Source organism: Rhinolophus hipposideros, assembly GCF_964194185.1.
Source record: "Rhinolophus hipposideros genome assembly, chromosome: 5".
In the NCBI taxonomy this organism is placed as follows: domain Eukaryota; kingdom Metazoa; phylum Chordata; class Mammalia; order Chiroptera; family Rhinolophidae; genus Rhinolophus; species Rhinolophus hipposideros.
In genome coordinates this window covers 73,520,102-73,542,994 of record NC_138051.1, presented here as the reverse complement: position 1 = coordinate 73,542,994, position 22,893 = coordinate 73,520,102, and the positions used below count along the sequence as shown (strand labels likewise).

The 22,893-nt window shown below is 43.4% G+C and overlaps 1 protein-coding gene across 3 annotated transcripts in view; it reads left to right on the top strand.

Annotated features, from left to right (window-relative positions):
- Positions 1-22,893, top strand: part of ZFYVE26 (zinc finger FYVE-type containing 26) — a 60,115-nt gene that overhangs the window by 14,646 nt on the left and 22,576 nt on the right. For all 3 annotated transcript variants that reach the window (XM_081049149.1, XM_081049150.1, XM_081049151.1), the window contains 18 exons: positions 98-184; positions 2,262-2,330; positions 3,022-3,173; positions 4,678-4,879; positions 5,865-6,128; positions 7,981-8,100; positions 8,188-8,352; positions 8,687-8,905; positions 9,518-9,620; positions 10,425-11,170; positions 12,411-12,607; positions 13,647-13,751; positions 15,291-15,413; positions 15,803-15,979; positions 17,376-17,622; positions 18,330-18,428; positions 21,300-21,472; positions 22,502-22,638. In XM_081049149.1, coding sequence (XP_080905275.1) covers positions 98-184; positions 2,262-2,330; positions 3,022-3,173; positions 4,678-4,879; positions 5,865-6,128; positions 7,981-8,100; positions 8,188-8,352; positions 8,687-8,905; positions 9,518-9,620; positions 10,425-11,170; positions 12,411-12,607; positions 13,647-13,751; positions 15,291-15,413; positions 15,803-15,979; positions 17,376-17,622; positions 18,330-18,428; positions 21,300-21,472; positions 22,502-22,638 — 3,385 coding nt within the window. The remainder of the gene's footprint in view (positions 1-97; positions 185-2,261; positions 2,331-3,021; positions 3,174-4,677; positions 4,880-5,864; positions 6,129-7,980; positions 8,101-8,187; positions 8,353-8,686; positions 8,906-9,517; positions 9,621-10,424; positions 11,171-12,410; positions 12,608-13,646; positions 13,752-15,290; positions 15,414-15,802; positions 15,980-17,375; positions 17,623-18,329; positions 18,429-21,299; positions 21,473-22,501; positions 22,639-22,893) is intronic.

Below are 22,893 nucleotides of genomic sequence, written 5' to 3'. Positions count from 1 at the left end.
AGCCCAGCCCAAATCTTCCTCTACCTGTTACCTCAGGAAGTGGGTCAAATCAAAATTGATCACTTTCCCGTGTGACCCATTGGATTTGCTGTTTCAGAGGAGCAACCTACCCCAAGATACCGGCCTGTTGCCACACGGCACCCTAGTGTCCGCCGGGGTCGTCGGATGCGGAAGAGCCGGACAGGTAATCTGAAGAGCTCACCCTATGCCTCGTTCTCAGGCAAGTGGTATATTGCCACTTGTCTTATATTCCTTAAGGTAAAGCACATGGTCCAAACAAATAAAAATGATTTAAGATTATCCTAGTCCCACTCCACCAAGTAACCTTTGCTAGTAGTTTCCTTCCTTCCATTTTCCATACCGTATAAGCCTGTATGTCATTTTATATAGATAGACGCATCATACTATATATACTTACATATATTGAGAACTGCAACTTTCTCTTTTCATTTATATCCTTTATATACACAGATGTATCATACTATATTTTGGAACTTACTTTCACTTATTTTAAAGGCTGCTTAGTGTTCTATTGTCATATGTACACTTTTGTGGACGTTTCAATTTTTCTAGTTTTTTTACTATTATAAACAATGCTATAATAAAAACCCTTGTACATATGTCTGTGCATACTTATGTTGCATACTTATGTGAGTATATGTGTAGGATAAGACCATAGCAATAGAATAGCAAGGTCAATGATATATGGATATAAAATAATTACCAGATTGCCTAAAAAGTGATGGACCAATTTACATTCCCACCGAATGCATATGAGTGCGTATTTGCACAAAAATGAGTAGTATCAGATTTTTTTAAATCTTTGCCAATATGAAAATACAGCAATGGTGTATCATGTTTTGATATTAATTTTTAGTTTGAGATTGAATACCATTTCATATATTTATGGCCATTTATATTTTTCTGTGAGCTGCCTATTCATGTCTAGGGTCCATATTTTCTATTGGATTCATCTTCCTGGTTGAATTGTAAGCTCTTTTAACATTAAGAAAAATATACTGTCTTATGTGCTAACAATTTTTTCTCCATTTTGTCTTTTGATTTTGATTATGGGTTTTCTTAAGGAGTTTAATACAAAAGCATCATACAGGAGTGTTAAATTTTTAGATAATCAAATTTTCATTGTGGCTTTTGGTGCTGGTTTTTATATAATTAACAAGGAATTCATAAGAGTTTCCTATGTGCTAAACAATACTACCCATGGGTATCTTGAAAGGTGAATGAGGCGTAAACCAGGACCTTGCCATCAAAGAATTTATAATTTACCTGTATAGACAGTAAACATTTAAATCTTAAACTGCACTGCCGGAAAACAGAAGAAATCTCCTAGAGAGGGAGATCAGCATAGCCTACAAAAGTCAGGGAAACAGATTTTATGGAAAAGTTGACTCTTGAACCGAGCTCAGAAAAATGAGTAGGCTCTAGCTAACTGACAATGAGAAAAGTGAGCATACTGAGTAGAGTGAAGGATATCGTGAGAGAAACCTGGAAAACCTCAGGTTTTCCTGAGTTACTAAGGCCCTTAAGCTGATCAATTAATTGGTGTGAGTCGAAAGGCATAGTTTGCATCCACTTGACCTATCCAGCCCTTGAAGAACACGCAATCCATCTTCTCTTTCCCATAGCTGCCTGTTCCTTTCCAAACAGCGAGCCATGGAGACGCCCTTGCATGGGGCTGATACCACACTAAGATTAGTGAGCCTCCATTCTCAAGCCCTAGCACTTCAGGAAAGCAGCTGTTGAGAAGAAGCTTTTCCTCCAGAGCTTGAAATACCGTGGTCTTTGGCAGACCGGGTCTTATACTTTTTACAGACCGGATCCCTACCTTTTCAAGTATAAGGACAACTTTTCCTGTCAGAAAATTTTGTGACCTTCCTTTGTACCCTACTACTTCCTGGTCATAATGGTTGTGATTCTTTTTTCCCCCAGAACATTGACAGTGCTTAGTGAGTAGATGGGGGACCCTGACCTCTAGAAGTAACTTGAAAGCTCCTAGGGCTCTGAGACCCACAGGCTGGAAACCACTGGTATAAGCTGCTACCCAAATGCGCACTGGGGCCATGTGAAGCCCACCCTTCCCCTTTGGTCTGTGGAAACTTGTGTTTTGCTATAGAAGAAGCAGCAGGTATTAACCCATTATCCTCTTGCCTTACCCCAATCTTGGCTTTCAAGCCAACTTCTCACTTTCTACACTGTAAGGAGTTGATGGTTGATTTTCTCTCTTCTTCCTAACACTGTAGATGGCCGGGACAGAGGCTCCAATCCGTCCCTGGAAAGTACAAGTAGTGAGCTGAGCACAAGTACTTCAGGTATGGGGGCCCAACCAATTGCATACTTCAAGCAGCTTCGCCCTGATATGGAGTTACCATGCACCATGGTGGAAAAACCTGGACTAAGCAGTTCATGCCTGTGTTCAGGAGGTTGGTTCTGGAAGATACAGACTTCCAGTTATAAGATAGATAAGCCCCGGGGATAAAATATACAGCATGGTACCTATAGTTAACGATACTACATTATATATTTGAAAGTTGCTGACAGTAGATCTTCAAAGTTCTCATCACAAGAAAAAAAATTGGCAACTATGTGTGACAATGAATGTTAAGTAAACTTTGGTGATCATTTCACAAGTCATTATGTTGTACACCTAAAACTAGTACAATCTTCCATGCCAATTGTATATCAATTAAAAACAAAAAGAAGGTTGGTTCCGCAGATGGCCAAACAGGTTTCAGTGGGGAAAGGTTGTTTGGCTATCAATTGAGTTACCCATCAGCAGAGACAAAGAGAGGTGAATACCTAAGCATGGTACTTAAGTTTTGTATTCAAAGATGATAGCATAGGTTGCCCTTCATTTGAGGACAAATCAAGACTCATTTGCATACAGCTTTCCTTTTAGAGAAGGAACTTGAAGATGCGAGAGTTTGGTGGGACGTGACAGCAGCATAGTTTTTCCTCAATTTCTATTGCTCCCTTGGCCTGCACACTCTTATGTCCCAACAGAGGGAAGTCTGAACACCGTGTCTGGGAGGAATGAGCTGGATGGCCGGTTGCAGCCCCAAACTCAAAGTTCACTCATCCCTATGATGTGCTCCCCACCTGAGTCACTGCTAGCATCCTGCATCCTCCGAGGGAACTTTGCAGAAGCCCATCAGGTGAGGGGAGTACTTGTGCGGCAGATGTTAGAGGCCGAGGCCTCGTCTTGTCACAGTAAAGAATGCTAAGTCACTATCCAAGAAGTATAGGGACTGCCTAACTAGAATATTCATGTTGTTTAGTGAATGGCACAAGGAGTAGGAACCAGAAAGACTCTTACCCTCCCTAGGCTTCAAAATCCTCATTTGAAAATCGGAGTTACATATAATGCCTGCTCGTCCTGCCTCATGAGAATGTTAAGAGGATTTTGTACAAGCTGTGAGAAATACAAGAATCCTATACTAGTTCTTAAATTTAACAGTATAAAAACCTACTGTTCTATTTTTTGAAACTGTTGGTACATCATACAGTTTCATCCCTTAATATGCAGGTCAGAATTTTTCTTTTGTGTGCTTTCAGTTGTTGAGGAATAAATCAAGGAGAGGTCTAGGTGATGGGAAAATCTTTGCTTAACCTCCTCTGGTCATTTTAGATCCCATACATTAATGATAATGGTAATTCTGACCATCTGGTGGGGATAGGACCCTCATCAGCCTTTGTCACAGCCAAATCTGGAGGAAGTCAGCTGTGAGACCCCCCTGGTGCTTTACACCTAGGTGTCCTCACTTCCTCTCCCTTTCCTAGGGCCTTGATCTTTTTTTTTAAAGAATAAAACCTTTCTAGTTACAGAATAAGCTGTGCATATTGTAAGAAAATTCTAAAAGTATTCACAAGAAATAAAATTACTTGTAATCCTATTTTCCAGAACAATGAATATTAAAGGTAAAGTATATTTTTTGCCAATAATTTTCCAAGATATATATGACTTTTGTATAGCTGAGATTATTTTGAATCTAAAACTTTATATAGTGTCTTTTTAACATTTGCCTTATAACTGATTTAATGACCTTACAATAGTCTGATCAAGTAGCTGCATTTGACCATTCCCATTATTCAACACTTAGATTATTTTCAACCTTCTAATAGTAGTAATAAATAGTGCCATGACTATCACTTTGAGGCATTAAGCCTTTTGAATTATTTCCTTAACAAAGTTTCTTATGGAAATTACTGAGTCAAAGAACATAAACATTTTCAGTTTTATGGATTGCCAAATTGCTTTTCAAAAAAGGTTGTGACAATTCATTTTACCACCATCACCTCATTTTTACACTTCGTCATTGTGGTAGATGCAAAATGGTAGTAATGTTACTTAAATTCCCAGGATCACTGGAAGGGAAAATATTTTTCATCTATATATTAGTCATAAGTATTTTCTCTTTAAAATTGTTCACATCTCCTGCCTATTTTCTACTGGGGCTGTGGTGGCTTTCTTGCTGACTTGTATGAGTTATATCTATATTTGATCTACTTTTCTAATATGCAGTGCTCTTCCGACCCTACAAAATAAATGTCTTAGGGCCATAGTCTAATGACAGGCAAGATCTCATATCTCCAAACATTCCCAACTCAGCGGACCGACCACACCCACCACAACGCACATTCCTCCCTCTCCTGTGCCAGGTGGTGTTCATGTTCAACCTGAAGTCCTCGCCCAGCTCAGGGGAACTGATGTTCATGGAGCGCTACCAGGAAGTGATCCAGGAGCTGGCCCGAGTAGAGCACAAGATTGAAAGCCAGAACTCAGACGGGGGCAGCAGCACCATTCGAAGAACAGGGAGTGGCCGCTCAACTTTACAGGCCATTGGCAGCGCTGCGGCAGCAGGTCAGGTTTCCCTGCTGCCACCGCAGGTGGTGAGGTAGCTGGGGGAGGAGGGTAGCAGCAGAAAAGCCGCCCAAATGATAGGCTCATCATGAAGTGAGCAGAAATCCAGAGCAGGACACTTACCTTGGAGAATAACTGTCCTGGCATATTGAGAGTCGATTTCTAGCTGTGCCCGACTTCCCTGTACAAGATGGTCTCACATCTGTCACTCAAGCTACTCCATTAAACTTGTCCTATGTGACTTAAACTGAAGAGTATGAATCCTGCTTCCACCATGCGTTTTGATAGCCACTACCTTGGGCTTTGGGAAATGGTTAGGAGTTTAGTTCCTCCCCATGTAATTATTCAGGGATAAAGTATATTGTTTTACTTTTCTGTAAAGTGAAGAAGTTGTGTATAATACCTATGGCCAACAATTCACAGTTCTCAATTCCCAACCTTGGCTGCACTACAGAAAAGCTCATCCTTTCATTATTTCTTGAAAGTGGAATCTTGTCCCAGATTTTCACATTATCTTACTGGTATAGGCTCTGTGTATCAAGTACCATCACACATTACTGCTATATTCTCCCAGAAATTTTTCTATAGCTATTCAAAAAAATATGTGCACATCCTTTTAAAAAACTATATAAATGAGCTCTTACAACAAGTACTCTTTTTCTATCTTGCTTTTTAGGTAGTGTATTTTAGAGGTCTTTTCTGATTAGCACACACCGATCCACCTCATTCTTTTTCAGCCTACTTTTAGGTCCCATTTGGAAGAAGCCCTCATTCACCTCAACCATTTTCAGTTTCTCTTGGTCTTCCTTTCCATTCCATTGTATTGATACCATAAGAATGGTCTGTAGTGATGGTGCTGATATGCACAGAAGATATCCTATGCAGAAAGACCTCGAACATTTTTTAAATAACTACGTTTCAAAATAAAAGTGGTAGTTAGACTCATTTTAACCTCTTGTTTTTTGCTCCGCTGCTGGGTGTCCAGGGATGGTATTTTACTCCATCTCTGACGTGACCGACAAACTGCTCAGCACTTCTGGAGACCCCATCCCCACGCTCCAGGAGGACTTTTGGATAAGCAGTACCCTGGTAGAGCCCACTGATCCTCTGAGAGAGATTCTAGAAGAACTCAGTCCCCCCGCCATGGCTGCATTTGACCTAGCTTGCTCTCAGTGCCAGCTCTGGAAAACTTCCAAGCAGCTCTTGGAAACGGCTGAACGACGTCTAAACAGTAGCCTTGAGAGCCGAGGTGAGTGTGCTTCTTTAGCTTTATTTCTTCTCAGATGGGTTTCTGAGATACTTGATAAATTGTGCAAGAAGAAAGTACTTATTGGGGAAGGAAGGACAGGGAGAAAAGATCATTAGTTAATTTCCTCATGTCCAATATGATGGCGTAAATACAGTCTGTTGAAAGTCTCTTTTTCTTAATAGACATAGCAATCTGCAGTTATTAGGGGAAATTCTTTTCTGATTTATAGATAAATTCAAGGAACAAATATATGTTCAAAAATGGTATAAATGGAATTTGTGTCTTTAGACTGTATTTCCAGTCCTAAGTGAACCTTAACTTATAACCTGGGATAGCCTTGAGATCATAAAACAGATATAAGGGAAAACTTAGTGGATCACAGTTGGAGAAATGATTGTACCTTGAGGTTAATGACATCTCAAAATGTGTATATGGAATTCTTAGAGGAATGAAGGGAGAAGAACGTGAGGACAGAATTAGGCAAAGTTCCACTCCCCACCCATCCTTGATACACACACACACCAAACATTGGAAGGAGAAACATCCCAGTGAGGGAGAAAGGAGCATGTTCTCTCTCAGTAATATGGAGGGAGGGAAGGGTGAATAGATTATGATATGAATAGCCACCTCCGGGGTTCAGTGACTCACTAGAGAACTCAGGACTCAGCATGTAGTCATACTCATGATTAAGATTTATTTCAGTTCAAGAATAAAGAGCAAAATCAGCAGAGGGAAAGGCCACGGGACAGTCTGGATGAAAACAGGCAAAAGCTTCCAAGAGTCCTCTCCCTGTGGAGTCACACGGGACGGGTTTAATTCCTCTAGCAATGAGTTGTGACAACAAGTATAAAGTGTCCACAGGGAAGCTCATTAGAGACTCAATGCCCAAGGTGTTTATTGGGGGCTAGTGACAAAGGCACCCTCTGCCCATTATGTACCAATATTCCAGACTCTCAGGAGGAAAGCAAGTATTCAGCATAAACCACATCGTACGAAGAGTGTTGGCACAGAGAGCCACTCTCACCATGTAGGGAAAGTTTTATTTTAGCATTCAAAACTGTTTAACAGCCAAGTTCACAGATACCCATCAAGGGCTGACCTTCCAAGCAGGTCTTTCTAGGATAACAATCTCAATTCTGCTGTGTTACCTCTTTTCTGCACTCCTCTCCAAATCACTCTGAGCTGTTGATTAAAATGTAATTTAATGTTCATATAGTCCTTCTAAGAAAGTATACTGGGACATACGCAATGCTGTTTTTATCCAACAACTCCCCTCCCCCTAGTCTAGTACTTACATCCTAAAATGAAAGGAGATATTCAAACTGTTAGTAACTGAAACAGTATCAGGTCAATCAATTAGGAATTAATTTAGTATCTGCTGTGTTTCCAGATTATCCTAAGTATATGGGGGCATAAGAGAGGTATAAAAGAGGTATAAATAATTATCTCTCTGTCCATAAAGTTATTTATAGTTCTAGTCAGGGTGTCAACATCCCCCTTAAAGCAGTTAGATAAGACAGATATGATACCAGCTCAAGCCCTCAGCTGAGGGCAGTACCGAGGCAAATCTACAAGCAGTGCCCCTTGATTGGCTTGGGACAGCAATTCCATAGGAGTGTCAGAGATCCTTGGCCCACTGCTGCTGATAGCTGAGGCATCTTGGCAGAGGTAGCCCGGGAACCTCAGGTACAGAAAAGCCAGGTATGTTGGTTGTCACCCCAAAATCGCACAGCATACATTTCTTCCTCAACACTGGAAAAGATAAATTTGTACAAGTAAATATAGGACTGAGTACCAATCTCTGAAAGTATCTTATTTTTTCTGGTTTTCCTCGTCCTTCATCTGTTCACAGGTCGACGGCTAGACCATGTGCTTCTCAATGCTGATGGCATTCGAGGTTTCCCAGTTGTTCTTCAGCAAATCAGTAAGATTCTCAATTATTCACTTATGTCAGCCGGACAGACTAAATCAGGTGAGTTGCTTTTCTCCCTTTTTTTTCTCCTGGACTCAGAACGTTAGGTCAGCATCAGACTTTTTCCTTCTCATTTGCTTTCCATAGAGAGTACAGAAGAAAAAGGAGGAGGTCCTCCGCGGTGCAGCATTGCTGAGCTGCTGCAGATGTGCTGGCCCAGCCTCACTGAGGACTGTGCTGCCAGCCACGCCACCCTCTCCCAGCAGCTGGATCAGGTCCTTCAGTCACTGAGAGAGGCGCTAGAGCTGCCAGGTACAGGCCCGAGTGTGTGGGAGCAGATGGGGGCTGAACTGGGGAGAGGAAGCAGCTAAGAACGAAGGAACTTCAGGCTCAGGACTCCAGCAGGGGTAAAAAGAGAACTATCCACCTCAGTTTCTCCAGATTCAAAACTCTTCCTGGCTGAGCATTGCTTGTACAGATGGCCAGCTTAGAATTGTACAGCAGCCTTGTAAGTGTTACCCCCACGCTGTAGGATGCCCCGTGCAGTGTACAGATGCCCCGTGCACATAATTGTTTTGGAAATTGATCCACAGCCAGACGCACAGACTAAAGCCAGTGTCCCTTCTCCTGCCATTACTCCTCTCAGAGCCCAGGAGCACTCCGCTGTCCTCCCTGGTGGAGCAGGCAGCTCAGAAAGCTCCGGAGGCAGAGGCCCACCCTGTGCACATCCAAACTCAGCTCCTCCAGAAGAACCTGAGCAGACAGACGCCAGCAGGCAGCAGGCCGACGGACTACATGGGCACCTTCTTCAGTTACTGCAGCACCTTGGCCGCCGTTGTTCTGCAGAGTTTGCACTCTGAACCTGGTAAGTAGCAGGAAAGAGGAAATAGAGTCCCAGCTGGCCTGCTGAGTCACAACTCCTCTTCCTTGTTTAGGGCAAGGAAGAGGAAAGGTACTCATGGAAGAGGTTCTGGGCACAGCAGTAGCCAGGAGCACTAGGTTTATATGCTCCTCCTATTCATCTGTGACTCGTTCATCTTTGTCTCCCCAATACCTGGTACACTTGTACAGCACATGGGAGTACTCAGTAAGTTTTCATGGTATTCATGACTCAAAAATACCTCTCAGACCTTCAGTCCATTGTGGATTTGAGGACCCAGCAGAAGAATCAAGTGTCTGATATGAGTACCAGATCCTTACTCGAGTCCACAGAGCAAGTATTGCATGCACTTTAGTCATGTTGGATGAGCAGAATAAGCTGAAGTTTGTGGTTGTAAGTTTTTAGAGCAGTGGTAAGGCATAGATAAACGTGTGTTCAGGGTCATGTTGAGAATACCCGTTACCAAGAAAATATCAACAGCAGGGCTCCCAATATAGTCTTTGTTTTGACGCTGCTTTTTTATTGGTTCTGGAAAACAGGGCTTTGAACTGTTGAAATTGATGGTGCAAACAAAGGTCACTTTCTTTACCTTTACAGATCACGTGGAGGTCAAGGTAGGAAATCCCTTTGTTCTCTTGCAACAGAGCTCTTCCCAGCTGGTGTCACACCTCCTGCTTGAGCGACAAGTTCCCCCTGACAGGTACGAGTCACCCCATGGGAGTCAAGCCTGGGCCTTCCTAAATGTTTCATCAAGGAACCCAAAGGCTCAGTGGGGTTGTGGTGGGATTTCTGTCAGACTTTGCCTTTGATTTGCATTTCCTGTGATACAATTACATTCAAATCCAGTATACCTCTTTCTTTCTCTCTTGCCACCTCTCACATTCACATTGAAAGTGTAAAATTAAGGGGTCAATCTTCCCTTGTAAAGTATGTAAAAATTGAAAATTTCATAACACATTAATTGGCAAGGAAGACAAGAATTTTCATAGATTGCTGGTGGGATATAAATTGGTATGGCCCCTGTGGAAAGGAAATTTGTTCATATCTATTAAAATGACAACTTCTCATACCCATGACCTAGCAGTCCATGTTGGGGAATTTATTCTGTGGCTTTATTATACATATGGAAAAGGATGTATGTACAAAGTCTTTTTATTACAGCCTTTTATGTAATAGGCTCAGAAAAATCCATTGTCCGCGAACAGGAGACTAGGTGAATTACGGTTCATCCCCATAATGGAATACTGCGCAGCTGTAAAAAGGAATGAGGGACCTCTCTGTAAAAGGATATGGACAGATCTCCTAGACACGTTATGAAGTAATAAAGCAAAGAGCAGAGCAGTATGTCTAATAAGCTACCTTTGTGTTAAAAGAAAAACGTGGGGGGGACACAATTAAAGAGCCTGCATTTACATTTGCTTGTGTAAACATAACTGAATTCTGAGATTAGGGGATAGTGCCTGTGCACTCAGGCTCTGCATGCCCTCTGCTTCTCTCCGTCCAGGCTAGCAGCCCTTCTGGCCCGAGAGGGTCTCAGCCTGAGCGTGCCACAGGTCATCGTCAACTGCTGCTGTGAGCCCCTTGCCCTCTGCTCTTCCCTGCAAAGCCAACAGACATCATCTCTTCTGACCCAACTGGGCCAACTGGCCCAGCTGCACACCTCCCACTGCCTGGAGGACCTCCCACTTTCTACGCCTAGCTCCCCGAAGCCGAATGAGAACCCCATATCAGAGAGAAAGCCCTGCTTCTCTCCAAGGGATTCATCGCTGCCAGCCCTCACCTCCTCTGCCTTGGCCTTCCTTAAGTCCCGCTCAAAGCTCCTGGCTACGGTGGTCTGTCTGGTGGCTTCCCGGGGATCAAAAGTCACCAAGCCCAGCTTGTCCTGGAAGGAGCTTCGTGGTCGCAGGGAGGTGCCTCTGACTGCAGAGCAGGTAGCCCGGGAGTGTGAGCGCCTCCTGGAACAGTTCCCTATGCTTGCAGCCTCCCTCCTGGCTGCCTGGGAGCCCCTACGAGGGTCTTCCAAGCAGGGCCCGAGTCTGGCAGCAGGTCTCTGTGGCCAGGCCAGTCTCTCCACTGTCCTCCTGGGCCTGCATTCTCCTACTGCTCTGGACGTGGTCACCGCAGCCTTCAAGGAAGCCCTGGTGACCAGAGATTGGCCCCGGGCCCTTCAACTCACTGAAGTGTACGGGCGAGACGTAGACGACTTGAGCAGCATACAGGATGCAATCCTGAGCTGCGCAGCGGCATGTGGTGAGCACAAAGTTACTCCTCCCTCCTTCACTAGAGCGAACACTTAGCATTCACTGGGTGTAGCACCACATGGGATCCTCACTAGAACTAGACAAAGGTGCCACCATAATCTCAGACAGACTTAGGTGGAAACCGAGGCACACAGGGGAGGAAACTTGAACAGAGCTTAGAACCCAGGTCTATCTAACTCTAAAACACATACTCATAACCAGTATTCGCAACCCTGGATGTTAGCATCATTGGAAAATTCTGTAACTACAAATATCTGAGCTCCACCCCCAGAAGCCCAGAATAGGGATCAGGCAAATGTTTACTTTCAAGCAAGGGTCTGCAAATTTTTTCTGGAAAGGGCTTCGAAGGCCATACAGTCTCAGTTGCAACTATTCAACTCTGCCATTATATCATGAAAGCGGCCATTGATGATACATAAATAAATGAGCATGGCTATATTCCAATAAAACTTTATTTATAAAAACAGACTGTGGACCTATTTGATAGCCCCTACTTTAAAAGTTCCCCGGGGAGATTTTGATGTGTAACAAGAATGGAGAGTCAGTGACCTACAACACTCCACCAGGGGGAGCAAGAGTCAGGTGTGCTATAGGGTATGCTTCTGAGTAGGGGGCCTGGCTGACCTATGGAAAGGAGAAAACACGTCCTTGAGAAGAAGGAGAAATCCATGGAGAGGCTATCTGGTCTGACCTTGGAGTCTGTTTTTCAGCTCTGAGATAGGTGTGGGAAAGCGAGATCTACTAAGTAATAGTGACAGAGGATGCCGAGAGACTGAAACTAGTTTACCTGGAATGACTGTGAAGTAGTTATGTATGGCACAGAGTGCAAACAGCAGGGAAAACTAAAAGTTCCGCTGACAAGTTGAGCCTCAAACAGTACTGTATGTGCAGCATGCCAGAACAGGCCAGCTTCATCTGTTCTGTCTATGCTTCCTTCATTCCTTCCTTCTCCTGTTCTTCTTATTTCTTCTTTTCCTTTCTCCTCCTCTCCCTCTCTCTTCAGAAATTCTCAGTAAGTTTTCATAAAGAGAAACATAGGAGTATAGCACTTCTCCTTGTCCTATAATGATCCCAAGTATAAAAACTCATTGAGGTCAGATGGATCTTAGGGGTCCTCCAAGTTTCTGTTTTATGAAATTGAACAAAGCCTTTCTCTTAAGAAGTAACGTGGACGTTTGCACTCTGCCAGTGCCAGACTTGCTGACTTTGGGTGTCTTTTTGTCTTCCAGACAAAGAAGGTTGGCAGTACCTGTTTCCTGTGAAGGATGCATCTCTGAGAAGTCAGTTAACCCTACAGTTTGTGGATAGGTGGCCCCTGGAGCGGTGCCTGGAGATCCTGGCCTACTGCCTTTCAGATGCAGCTGTGCAAGACGGACTCAAGTATGAGCTGCAGAGAAAGCTGGCAGAGCTGCGAGTGTATCAGAAGGTATGGGCCCTGGCGTCAGGACCAAGGAAAGGGCTGCTCGCCCCGTTACCAACTCTATGCTCAGGTGGTGGTAGATTTTAAGAAGCAGACCATCTGGGCCTGGCTTTTGCTCTGCATTCTGGCTTCTGTTCTTAGATTAGAAGGCTCCTATCTGGTCCCTGTTTTATTTACTCCTATAATTATAACTACATATCCATCAAATGGAGATTAAAAAATTAACATTGGATGATGCTTTGTAGTCCACAAAGCCTTTTCACGTGTATATTTGAGCTTTGTGTATGTTCTATGTCTATCATGTCTTTTGTTGTTGTTGTTGTTCTTCAGGAGTTTTTATAGAGCTTAATCTCTATTACGTCTTTTTGAAATATTGTTTTAAATTTCAGCTAAACTTGAGCCATTTTGAAAGGATGCATGAAAGTGACAATTTCAAAAGTGAAAGATTCTTGCAGGATATGTGTTACATTCAAGATCAAGTGGCTCAGGGAGACAGATTTAGGTGGTACAGCTACGTAACAAGCATAAAATACACGCTAACCTTTCCGTGTGTACTTGAAACTGAACAGAGCCCCTCCAGGGAAAGGCAGGTGAAAATAGCAGGTGAAAAAGATTTTCTTTCCTCTGTTGCTCAGTAGTTTTCATGCAGAGCTAAATGCTGCATGAAAGGTGATCCCACAGAGCATTCACACCAGAATATCTTGGGCAGTGTTTTGAGATGGAGGAGCATGGGACAAGTGACCCCAGAAGGGTGAACAAGCTGTGAAGCGCAGAAGCCTCTGAGAATTGTTCTCAGAAGTAATAGTACCCAATCCTGGCCTCCACTCAGCCTTTGCTCCCTGATTATGCTTCCCCAGTAGGTTCACTCACCTCTCTAAACAATCTTTGCCTCATTTACTCTAATTCCTCCTCTCTCCTGGCAAGTTCTGAGAGCCTGACTTTGGGACAGAGACCTAGGGGTGGGCCATCTCTGGAAACTCCAATGACTTGTTCATGGAGGAAGAAGCTGCATTGTGGTTTGATAGCTTTTCCTGTCTTTCCTTAGATTCTAGGTTTGCAGGCTACCCCAGTGTGGTGTGACTGGCAGACCCTGAGGGACAGTTGTGTAGAGGACCCATCAACTGTCATGAACATGATTCTAGAAGCAAAGGTACCATTTTGCTGGGTGGTATTTCCCTTCCTCCTCTTTTCACAGTTGCAATTCCTTAGCTGGTTGTGTAGATCTCCCTCCATGTATCAATATCCACTTTTTTTTTTAAGTACATCACATTCATTTTGTGATGTGCTTGTGTGTATATGAGTGTGAGTGAAATTTACCAATATACAGAGAAGTATAGAGAATAATAACAGTTGATGCTTTTGTACTATCACCCTTGTGCTCATACATGAGATTTTCTACACTGTATATACTAGGTACAGAATGCATATCTAGCAGTAGAATTGCTATGTCATCGGGCATGAGCATCTCATCTTTACTAAGCTATTACCAATTGCTCTTCAAAGCCATTGCCCCACTATACTCGCGCTCACCATCCCTGTTGCTGCATATCTTCACCCGCTTTTGGTATTGTCCAACTTTTCACTTTTTACCAATAGGACAGTATCTCATTTTAATTTTAATTTCCATGATTAGTAAAGACCTTGAATATCTTTTTATGTATTTATTGGACATTTGAATGCTACACAGAATTTTATCTGCCTTTTAAGGAGCTGATATACCATAGTTCAAAATGTAGACACGCTCATTCAGCTATTCAGTCATCCAAGAAATATTTATCGAATGCCTGTTATTTTCCAGGCACTGTGATAGATGGTGGTCAGATAAAATTATGAAGCTCAGTTCTTGCCCTTGAGCAGCTCACATTTTGGGAAAGGTGGGGGCAACGTGAGACATATCCCTAGGTGATGATTGTATATCAAGTGACAGAAATAAATCCAGACTGTGGTGGGAGGACTGTCGGGGTTCCTAATGTAGTCTGAGAAACAAGGAAGCATCCTGAAGAAGGCGGAGTCGTGGGGAGGACATTCCCGACACCACTGTATTAGAATACTCGGACAAAGACCTGGTAATTCTGTTATCTGAAGCTCTAATCCAGAGCTCACACGCTGGGGCTGACGGGAGGAACAAGGGGGAATATGGGTGGAATCCAACTCCCAACATGTTTGTTTGGTCCGTGCAGTAGTCGTCTGCAGAGTTTTTATTTTTTATGTTGATTTCATTGCCAGTATTACAAAATAGGGAAATCCTTAAATTTAAAACATTTTAAAAATGTTTTCAAGTCTAATAACACTGCACCTGCACAGTCACAGGGCCACAATCAAAGCTAAGGAGGCACTGACTCCTTTGGACAGTCTTTTCAGTCTTCCCCACTTCCTTTGTATCTCCCAGGGCTGACATCAAGTGTCAGTTGCTGTCTGTCATCTGCTTTTCTTTTTATAGTAGAGCTAGGAGGGAAATAATATCATTAACATTCAGCCTTCTTCAATTATTTTCATAACTTATCTTGCCCCTCTATTCCTTTGAGTTTATGATCTCAGTCTAATCCCGTAGTGAATTTCCCATCAGCACTTAGGAAACTTTCCTGGGGCGTTAGCAGACTCAAGACTGCTGAGTAAAATCAGGCAAAAGCTGGGTGACTGACAAGGCCAGTCATTTAAAGGGATTGAAGGTGTGTGTGTTTCCTTCCAGGAGTATGGGCTGTGTGAGGAGTGGGGCTGCCTATACCCCATTCCAAGGGAAGATTTAATCAGCCTACATCAAAACCATCTTCTTCACCTTCTAGAAAGAGGAGATCATGAAAAGGCTCTGCAAGTAAGCCTCCAACTCTTCCTGTATTTCTTTTGGGGAAAGGCAGGAAGGTTAGTCTAATCTGATGGCTTTGTTCCTACTGCGTCCCATGCAGATATCCGCAATCTCAGATCTGCCCCTTTGTGTCCTCCAGGAGCTGGTTAATAGTCTGAATCTTGAGCTGAAGGTGCCTGTCCCTGCAGTAGATGCCAGAGGGACAGCTGGGTCCAGGATTCTGCTGAACTCTGGTCCTGTGAAAGCCATCATTAGTTGCCTATGGGCGTGGTGGAAAATGAGTACAGAGAAGGGCTTAGTCCAAAATGAATAAATATTTCATTCTCAAACAAAACAAAGCTGGACTAAAAGTTCCTGTACAGGCCTCACCTCTCTCCTCTACCCTTCTCCTGCAACAGCTCCTGCGGAGAATTCCTGACCCCTCCATGTGCCTTGAGGTCACAGAGCTGTCCCTCGACCAGCACCCTAGCTTGGCCACATCTCACTTCCTGGCCAACTACCTCACCACCCACTTCTATGGAAAACTGACTGCTGTCCGACACCATGAAATCCAGGCACTGTACGTGGGATCCAAGGTAAGGAGGAAAAGCAGGTATGGAGACAGCACACCTGATGCTGGCCCAGCTCCCACCTCAGAACTTGCCCTGCCAGTGGCTCTTTTTCCAGGCACCTTGGGCCTGTGCTATATAAAATCTTTACCCTAGCAGCCCACCATATCCTAGTTGAGTCCCTTAGGACTTGTCAATCTCTTACCGCCCTGCCTCCAAAGTGAATTTGATCTGGTCCTCTGAAGTCCTCTTTATGCTTTCCCTGACACTTGCTGTATCAGTGCTTCTCAATTCTGACCAGGTGAAATCCAGAATCACCTGTACTGTAAACATACCAGAAGTTGACCTCTCCCCCAGAGCAATTAAAACTGAATCTCTTGGGACAGGACCTGGCTATTTTCAAAGGGATTCTGATGTGAGGATTTAAACTACAGAGTGCTTTGTTTGTCACAGGGTTAACTGTCTAGGGAAGACGATGAAGTTACAGGTCCTTACCTTTGATGTGTAACCTTTACACTAATAGAAAAAAATTATAAGCTAGAAAAAGTAATCCAGGAAATGAGGGTTTGGGGAGAGACGGAGCCTTCTGACAGTCTTCTGATAATTCTGACTGGCAGTCGAATATACTGCCGCACAAATACAGTGGGTGCTGGGAGAGCCGTGACTGTGACCGCTAACTCACTTGCTAAGAGTTCAACTATGTAAAATGCTCCTAAAAAAGATACACCTTTTTTTTTTTTTGGACGTAGTGTACCTAAATGGGGACTCCTTGAAAACTGGCAATGAGCAGAGCCAACGAACATATGAGTATTTCAAGCCTAGTGATAATAACCTCTAGGAGTTCAGAGTCATCATTTACCTGTAGAACACTAGAGGTGCCAGGTTTAGGCAGTCCACTGGTATCACCTTGTATATTGCTCATTCTAATAAACCCTCAAATGGTCAGAGTGGTGGCTTTAAGAGTCAGGCAGAACTCGGCTGTGCCTGGAGGATCTAGGCCAGGGGTCAGCAGTTTACCACCTGTGGGCCAAATCCGGTCCTCAGCCTGCTTTTGAAATCAAGGTTGATTAGAACACAGGTGTATCCATTCCTTTACGTATTATCCATGGCTGCTTTGCCAGTACATGGGCAGGGCTGAGTAGTTGCAACAGAGACCTTATGGACCGTAAGGCTAAAATATTTATTATCTGACCCTTTACTGTGAAAGTTTGCTGACCCCTCACCTAGGTGTAGATGCTTGGAGTGTACTTCTTAATTTAGATAGGTGTCCAGCCTTGTTTCCTAGAAGACCACTAGCCCATTTCAGTAGTTAGCCATGTGCCTTTTGGTCCCTGCCACCCTTCCCCTTCTGAGTAAGCATCTTTGCTTTCTCCTGACGTCCGTGTACGATTATCTTTACTCTGTGGATCTGCCCCACAAACAGGTTCTGCTGACCCTGCCTGAGCAGCACCGGGCCAGCTATTCCCACTTGTCCTCTAAGCCCCTGCTCATGCTGGAGCAGCTGCTCATGAACATGAAAGTAGATTGGGCCACTGTGGCCGTGCAGACTCTGCACCAGCTCCTGGTCGGCCAGGAGATCCTATTCACCATGGCCGAGGTCGACTCACTGCTCTCCAGATATGCGGGAAAAGCCCTGGACTTCCTGTACCCTCTGAGGGAGAAACGATCAGGTAACTCCCAACACCCCAGCTGGGGGTCCTCCATGGAGGAACAAGGACCATGCTGCAGCCTTCATTAATTTTACTGTCTCTTTTATTATTTTGAGTTGATTGAGAGTGAGCGAGTAGGTGACATCTTGGTCTTGGAGAAAGGAGCAAGCTAACCAGAATTAAAGGATGGTAGTAACCACCATGTGCTTAATAACATAAAGTCTGGGCAGCAAACATGCTGGAGGTGGTCTCTGTGTGGCCTTGGTGCAGTGGGCTCTTAAGTGCCATCGTTTTGTGTTGAGGATACGCTCAATTCCCAGGGTCACATCAGATATGGCTGGTATGTGAGCCGACTCAGGCTCTTTGAGAATGAAGAAAAAGAAATGAATATGGACTGGTGTTCCCAGCCAGCTACTTTTTCTTACTCCCTGCCCTCCTGTGGCATCATCTTCCACTTTTTTCTGGTCATTTTTAGATTTATTTTGTAAAATCCTAGCATATACTTTATTATCTCCTGGGCCTTTATAAACATACTTTGTTTTTTGAGAAATTTAAGAAGCATGCATGCTACTATTGGCTTAGAAGTACCTCTGCCATTCTTTTTATACCTACCACAATCGTGGAAGCACAACCCGTGAAACCAGCAGAGCTTTGAGCTAAATGCCTAGCACTGTGAGTAAGGTGCTTGTGGGAGAATGACACTCTGACAGCATTTTCTGTCTCTCCAGATTCTGTGATTCACCTCCAGGAAGTTGGCACTCAGGCTTCAGACCTTGAGACCTTGTCCAGATCCCCATCAGCAGAATTCCCTTCCACTGCTGCTCCTGGTAAGAACAGGTGCTGAGAACGACCCATTTGTTCACTCTTGCCTATCATAGCTTTCTGAGCCTTTTGCCTCTTGCCTGTTACTGGTCTCACTGTTCTTGGTTCATTCTGTTTTGTATACCCCAGAAAAATTCAACACGCAGTGGATTCTTGGTATTCACGGTACTAGTATATCTATAAAGTCACTGCAAACACTGGATTAGCAAGGACTGAACCATTGCTCCTAGGGAAAATGTACATGTAGATAGCTAGATGGACAGACAGACAGACAGACAGATAAACATGCGTTGTAATCCTAAATTGTAAATGATCGATCCTAGTCAATACTATTTTCCTTACTTTATGAAAGGGATAAAGAGGTTCAGAAGTGTTAAGTGACTTGCCTGAGGCCTCCCGCTGTCGAGTGCAGAGTTGGGATTCAAAGCCTGTCTGACCAGCCCCCGAGTTTCTTGCACTACACGGCACTGTCCCCTGCCATCTCCATTCTCTGGTCATCTCTGTATGACAGCAGAAGTAAGACAGCAGCACATCGCCTTGTTCAGCCTCAGCTGAGAAGCTACTGCCGGGCAACTTAAATTATTAAATTATTAAACACGCCACTGTGTGCATGTCTGTGAAAGCACTGGAAATAATGATTTGGAGGTTGAATAAATTTTAGCAAGTAAGCAAATTCACAAATACTGAATGTGCTAATAAGGGGCATCAGCTGTATTTAGTCCTCATGTTCATTCTGCCCCACGCCGCCCTTAATTACGCACGTCTGCCACCCACACGAGGTGCCAGCTCCTTGAAGGCCTCAGCCATGTGCTTGTCCTCCCTTTTCACCGTCTCTCTTCTCCCGCAGTCTCCAGCGCCTTGCACAAATGCCTACTCTCAGAAGAAGCTCAGCAAGGGTTTGTTTTGCCAGCGGTCAGGGGAGCAGGATTCTGGGGGGAGATCGATTGGGTGTTGCTAAGAGTCACTGTTTTTCAGGTCTCTTTTTTTGTGACCCGCCAACATTGCCCTGTGAGGTGACAAGAAATCTCTTTCAATAAAGCAAAGATTGTGGCTTTTCATGGCCATCCTTTGAGAATTAGTCATGTTTCATGATCACCATCAGACCTGATGAGGGCGCTCAGACGTACAGGCATATGAGAAGCTAAATGCATCTGGACAAGGCACCCTGAGCAGCTTTGGCTTACTTTTTTTTTTTAGCTTTTTATTGTGGAAAATTTCCAATACACAAAAGGTGAGAGAATAGTGTAATGAAGTCTCACATACGTTACCTGGTTACAATAATTATGAGATGTGATCAAAACATACAGTGACTTTAAATTCAAAAAATTTTTACCGTAAAAGACACATTGCAATTAATCCCCATCAAAATACTCCCCCTCACTTCAAACACACTTATCCCATCACTCTTGCCACTTTCTGAAGCAGTTCTGAAAGTCCTCTTTCGTGAGTGTCTTCAGTTGCTCTGTCATGGCTGCCTCAGTGTCCTGAATGATTTTGATTTGGGGGAAGAGTCAGAAGTCGCACGGTGCCAGATCTGGTGAATATGGTGGATAGGACACACCATAGTGTTTTTATCATGGTGGAGGATGATTTACTGCACACTTTAAAACACACCTCTCAACTGTAGCTCACATCCAACTGACTGCACCAAACAAGCTGAAACTTGTCACACACTGTTACTAAGGTTGGATGTGCTGCTTCCCATATTGAAGAATTGTGCCTTTCCCTTGGATGGCGCTTGGCAGCAGCATTCACTGTATTATTTATTACAACGGAAAGGCTTCATGTCACACATCACTTCTTGTACAGTAATTTCTGTCAAATAAAAACATTACGGTGTGTCCCCATCCACGTTATTCACTGGATTTGGCACCGTGTGACTTCGTCTCCTTCAAAGTCAAAATGACCATGAAAGGTAAACGTTCTGAATCACTTCAGGACACTGAGGCAGCCACGACAGCGCAACTAAAGACACTCACGAAAGAGGACTTCCAGAACTGCTTCAGAAAGTAGCAAGAAGGATGGGATAAATTTGTTTGAAGCGAGAGGGAGTATTTTGAGGGAGATTAATGGCAGTGTGTCTTTTACTGTAATAAATTTTTCTTCTAAACATTCACCATATTGTATGATCTCACCTCGTATCATCTCATGATGACCATTCTTGTTTCATCTATATCCTTGTCCTTCTATTGGATTATTTTGAAGCAAATCCCAGATAGCACATCGTTTCATTTATAAATACATCGTATATGTTTCTAAAAGGTAAAGATATTTCTAAAACAAAACCATAACATCATTATCATACCTACACACAAATGAATGATTCTTTATTATTATCAACTATCCAGTCACCATTCAAATTTCCACAGTTTTCTCATATATTTTTTTAGGATTGATTTTTCTAGACTCAAGATCTAAATAATGTCCACACATGACTTTTGGCTGAAATATCTGTTAAATCTCTCTTAATCAATAGGTTCCCTACCTCTTTTGTCCCCCTCTACCTCTTTTTTATTTGTGGAGGAAACTAGATCATTTGTCCTGTAGAGTGTCCCCCAGGCTGGATTTTGCTGAAAGCTCCCCTGGGTTTCCATCCCCTATATTTCCAGTTACCAGCAAATAGATCTAGTAGTTTGATTTGATTCAGGCTTAATATTTTTTGGTAAGTATATCTGAGAGATAGTTGTGTGCCTCCCATCAGGAGACACACAATGTCCAGTTGTCTCCCTTTTTCTGATGCAGTCAGCCATTAATGTTCATTAACTGGATCTATTATTTCAATAGGGGTTTGTGAAATGGTGAAGTTCTAATTCTCTCATTCCTTCCTCACTTATGAGCTGAATTATTGATCACCTTTTACTCTGACTTCTGGCTAGGACTCCCAGGTGTCTCCACTGTACATTCCCCCAGTCCAAGGGAGAGAAGTTTCCCACAGAGTCAGCCCCCACTGGAGTTTGTGCCCCCTGTGACACCCCCGGCCAGGCACCAGTGGGTACCAGATGAGAATGAGAGCATCTGCATGGTATGCTGCAGGGAGCGCTTCACCATGGTAAGCATTGTCAGTTTCCAGCTTTATCTGCAGGAGAAATTAAAGAAAAACTCAAGTTCACGAGCCTGAGTTTATAGTTACTTCGTGTCCCCAAAAGGTTATTGGTGTTTTCAGAAGACCTACCAAATCTAAGACTTTGGGTTTTAATTTGACCTGACCGGAATGTATTTTCTGGATTCAGACTGATGGTAGACGACCTCAAGTAGCCTAAGATTCTAAAATCTTTGCCATTCTCATAAAGAAGCAAAAAAGAGGCAGACTGATATATCAGGAGGGGTCACCCTGTCTTTTGCAATAAGATGGGTGACCTGGTAGTGGCTATATGTGCTGGCTCTGGAGATAGAGAACTAAGGTTCTAATCTCAGCTCTGCCTCTTATTAGCAATGTGACTATTAACTTTTTCCATCTCAAATGCTCACTTGTAAAGTAGGGAGGATACATTATTTGGCTCATGGAGCTATAAGGACTGACTACAATAACAGATGTTACCACACTTAACACAGTATGTGACTAGTATGTAAGCTCAGTGCTGATGAAAACAGTGATGATATAATTTTTCTGTGTCTGTTTCCTCCTCACCTGTAAGAGAAGTGTAATATGTCTATCAATCTCTTATAATGAAATGAGGCCGTACTTTGAAATATTTGAAAAAAGAACACATTCTTATCATCATCAATACCATGTAGAAATCTGTTCCACATTGGCTGAGAAAGTCACTTCTTCCCCACTGTGTGTTGCTGTGTCTTCACATGTGGCCTCCACAGACAGGTAGAACTTGTCAGGAGCTATTATAAAACTGTCCACGACATGGGCACCTTTGCTCATCAGCTGAGAGATATCTTTTAATCTCAGCTTCTTGAAGGCAAGGACTAGTGTAATCTTTCTCAGTGGAGAGCCAAGCATCTGGTATTCTTAATATGTCCCAGAGACTAATACCAAGGATAAATGGGTTAACAGTTATCCTCACAGTTCTCACAATGTCACCTTCTCTTCCTCTCCCTTCCTTCTCTTCCCGATGACACTCCTCAGTTTAACAGACGTCATCATTGTCGCCGCTGTGGCCGGCTAGTGTGCAGTTCCTGCTCCACTAAGAAAATGGTTGTGGAAGGCTGCAGAGAGAACCCTACTCGTGTGTGTGACCAGTGCTATAGTTACTTCAACAAAGAGTAAGTGTCTTCTAGCGGGTCTGCGATTGTTACTGAACACTGCACCCTCCCCCAGGTCTTTACACGCATGTGGATAGCATCTCCAATTTGGAACAATTACAGAAAATTTTAACAACATTCACACAGAAATGTCATTAACTCTGCAGTAACATGTTTCACGTTAGTCAGAGAAAATTCTAAGAAAGGAAGTAGTTGTAAGAGGAAGCCAAGTTCAAAGCTCTTACATGATGTTCTCTCTGCGATGAGGACGTTTGG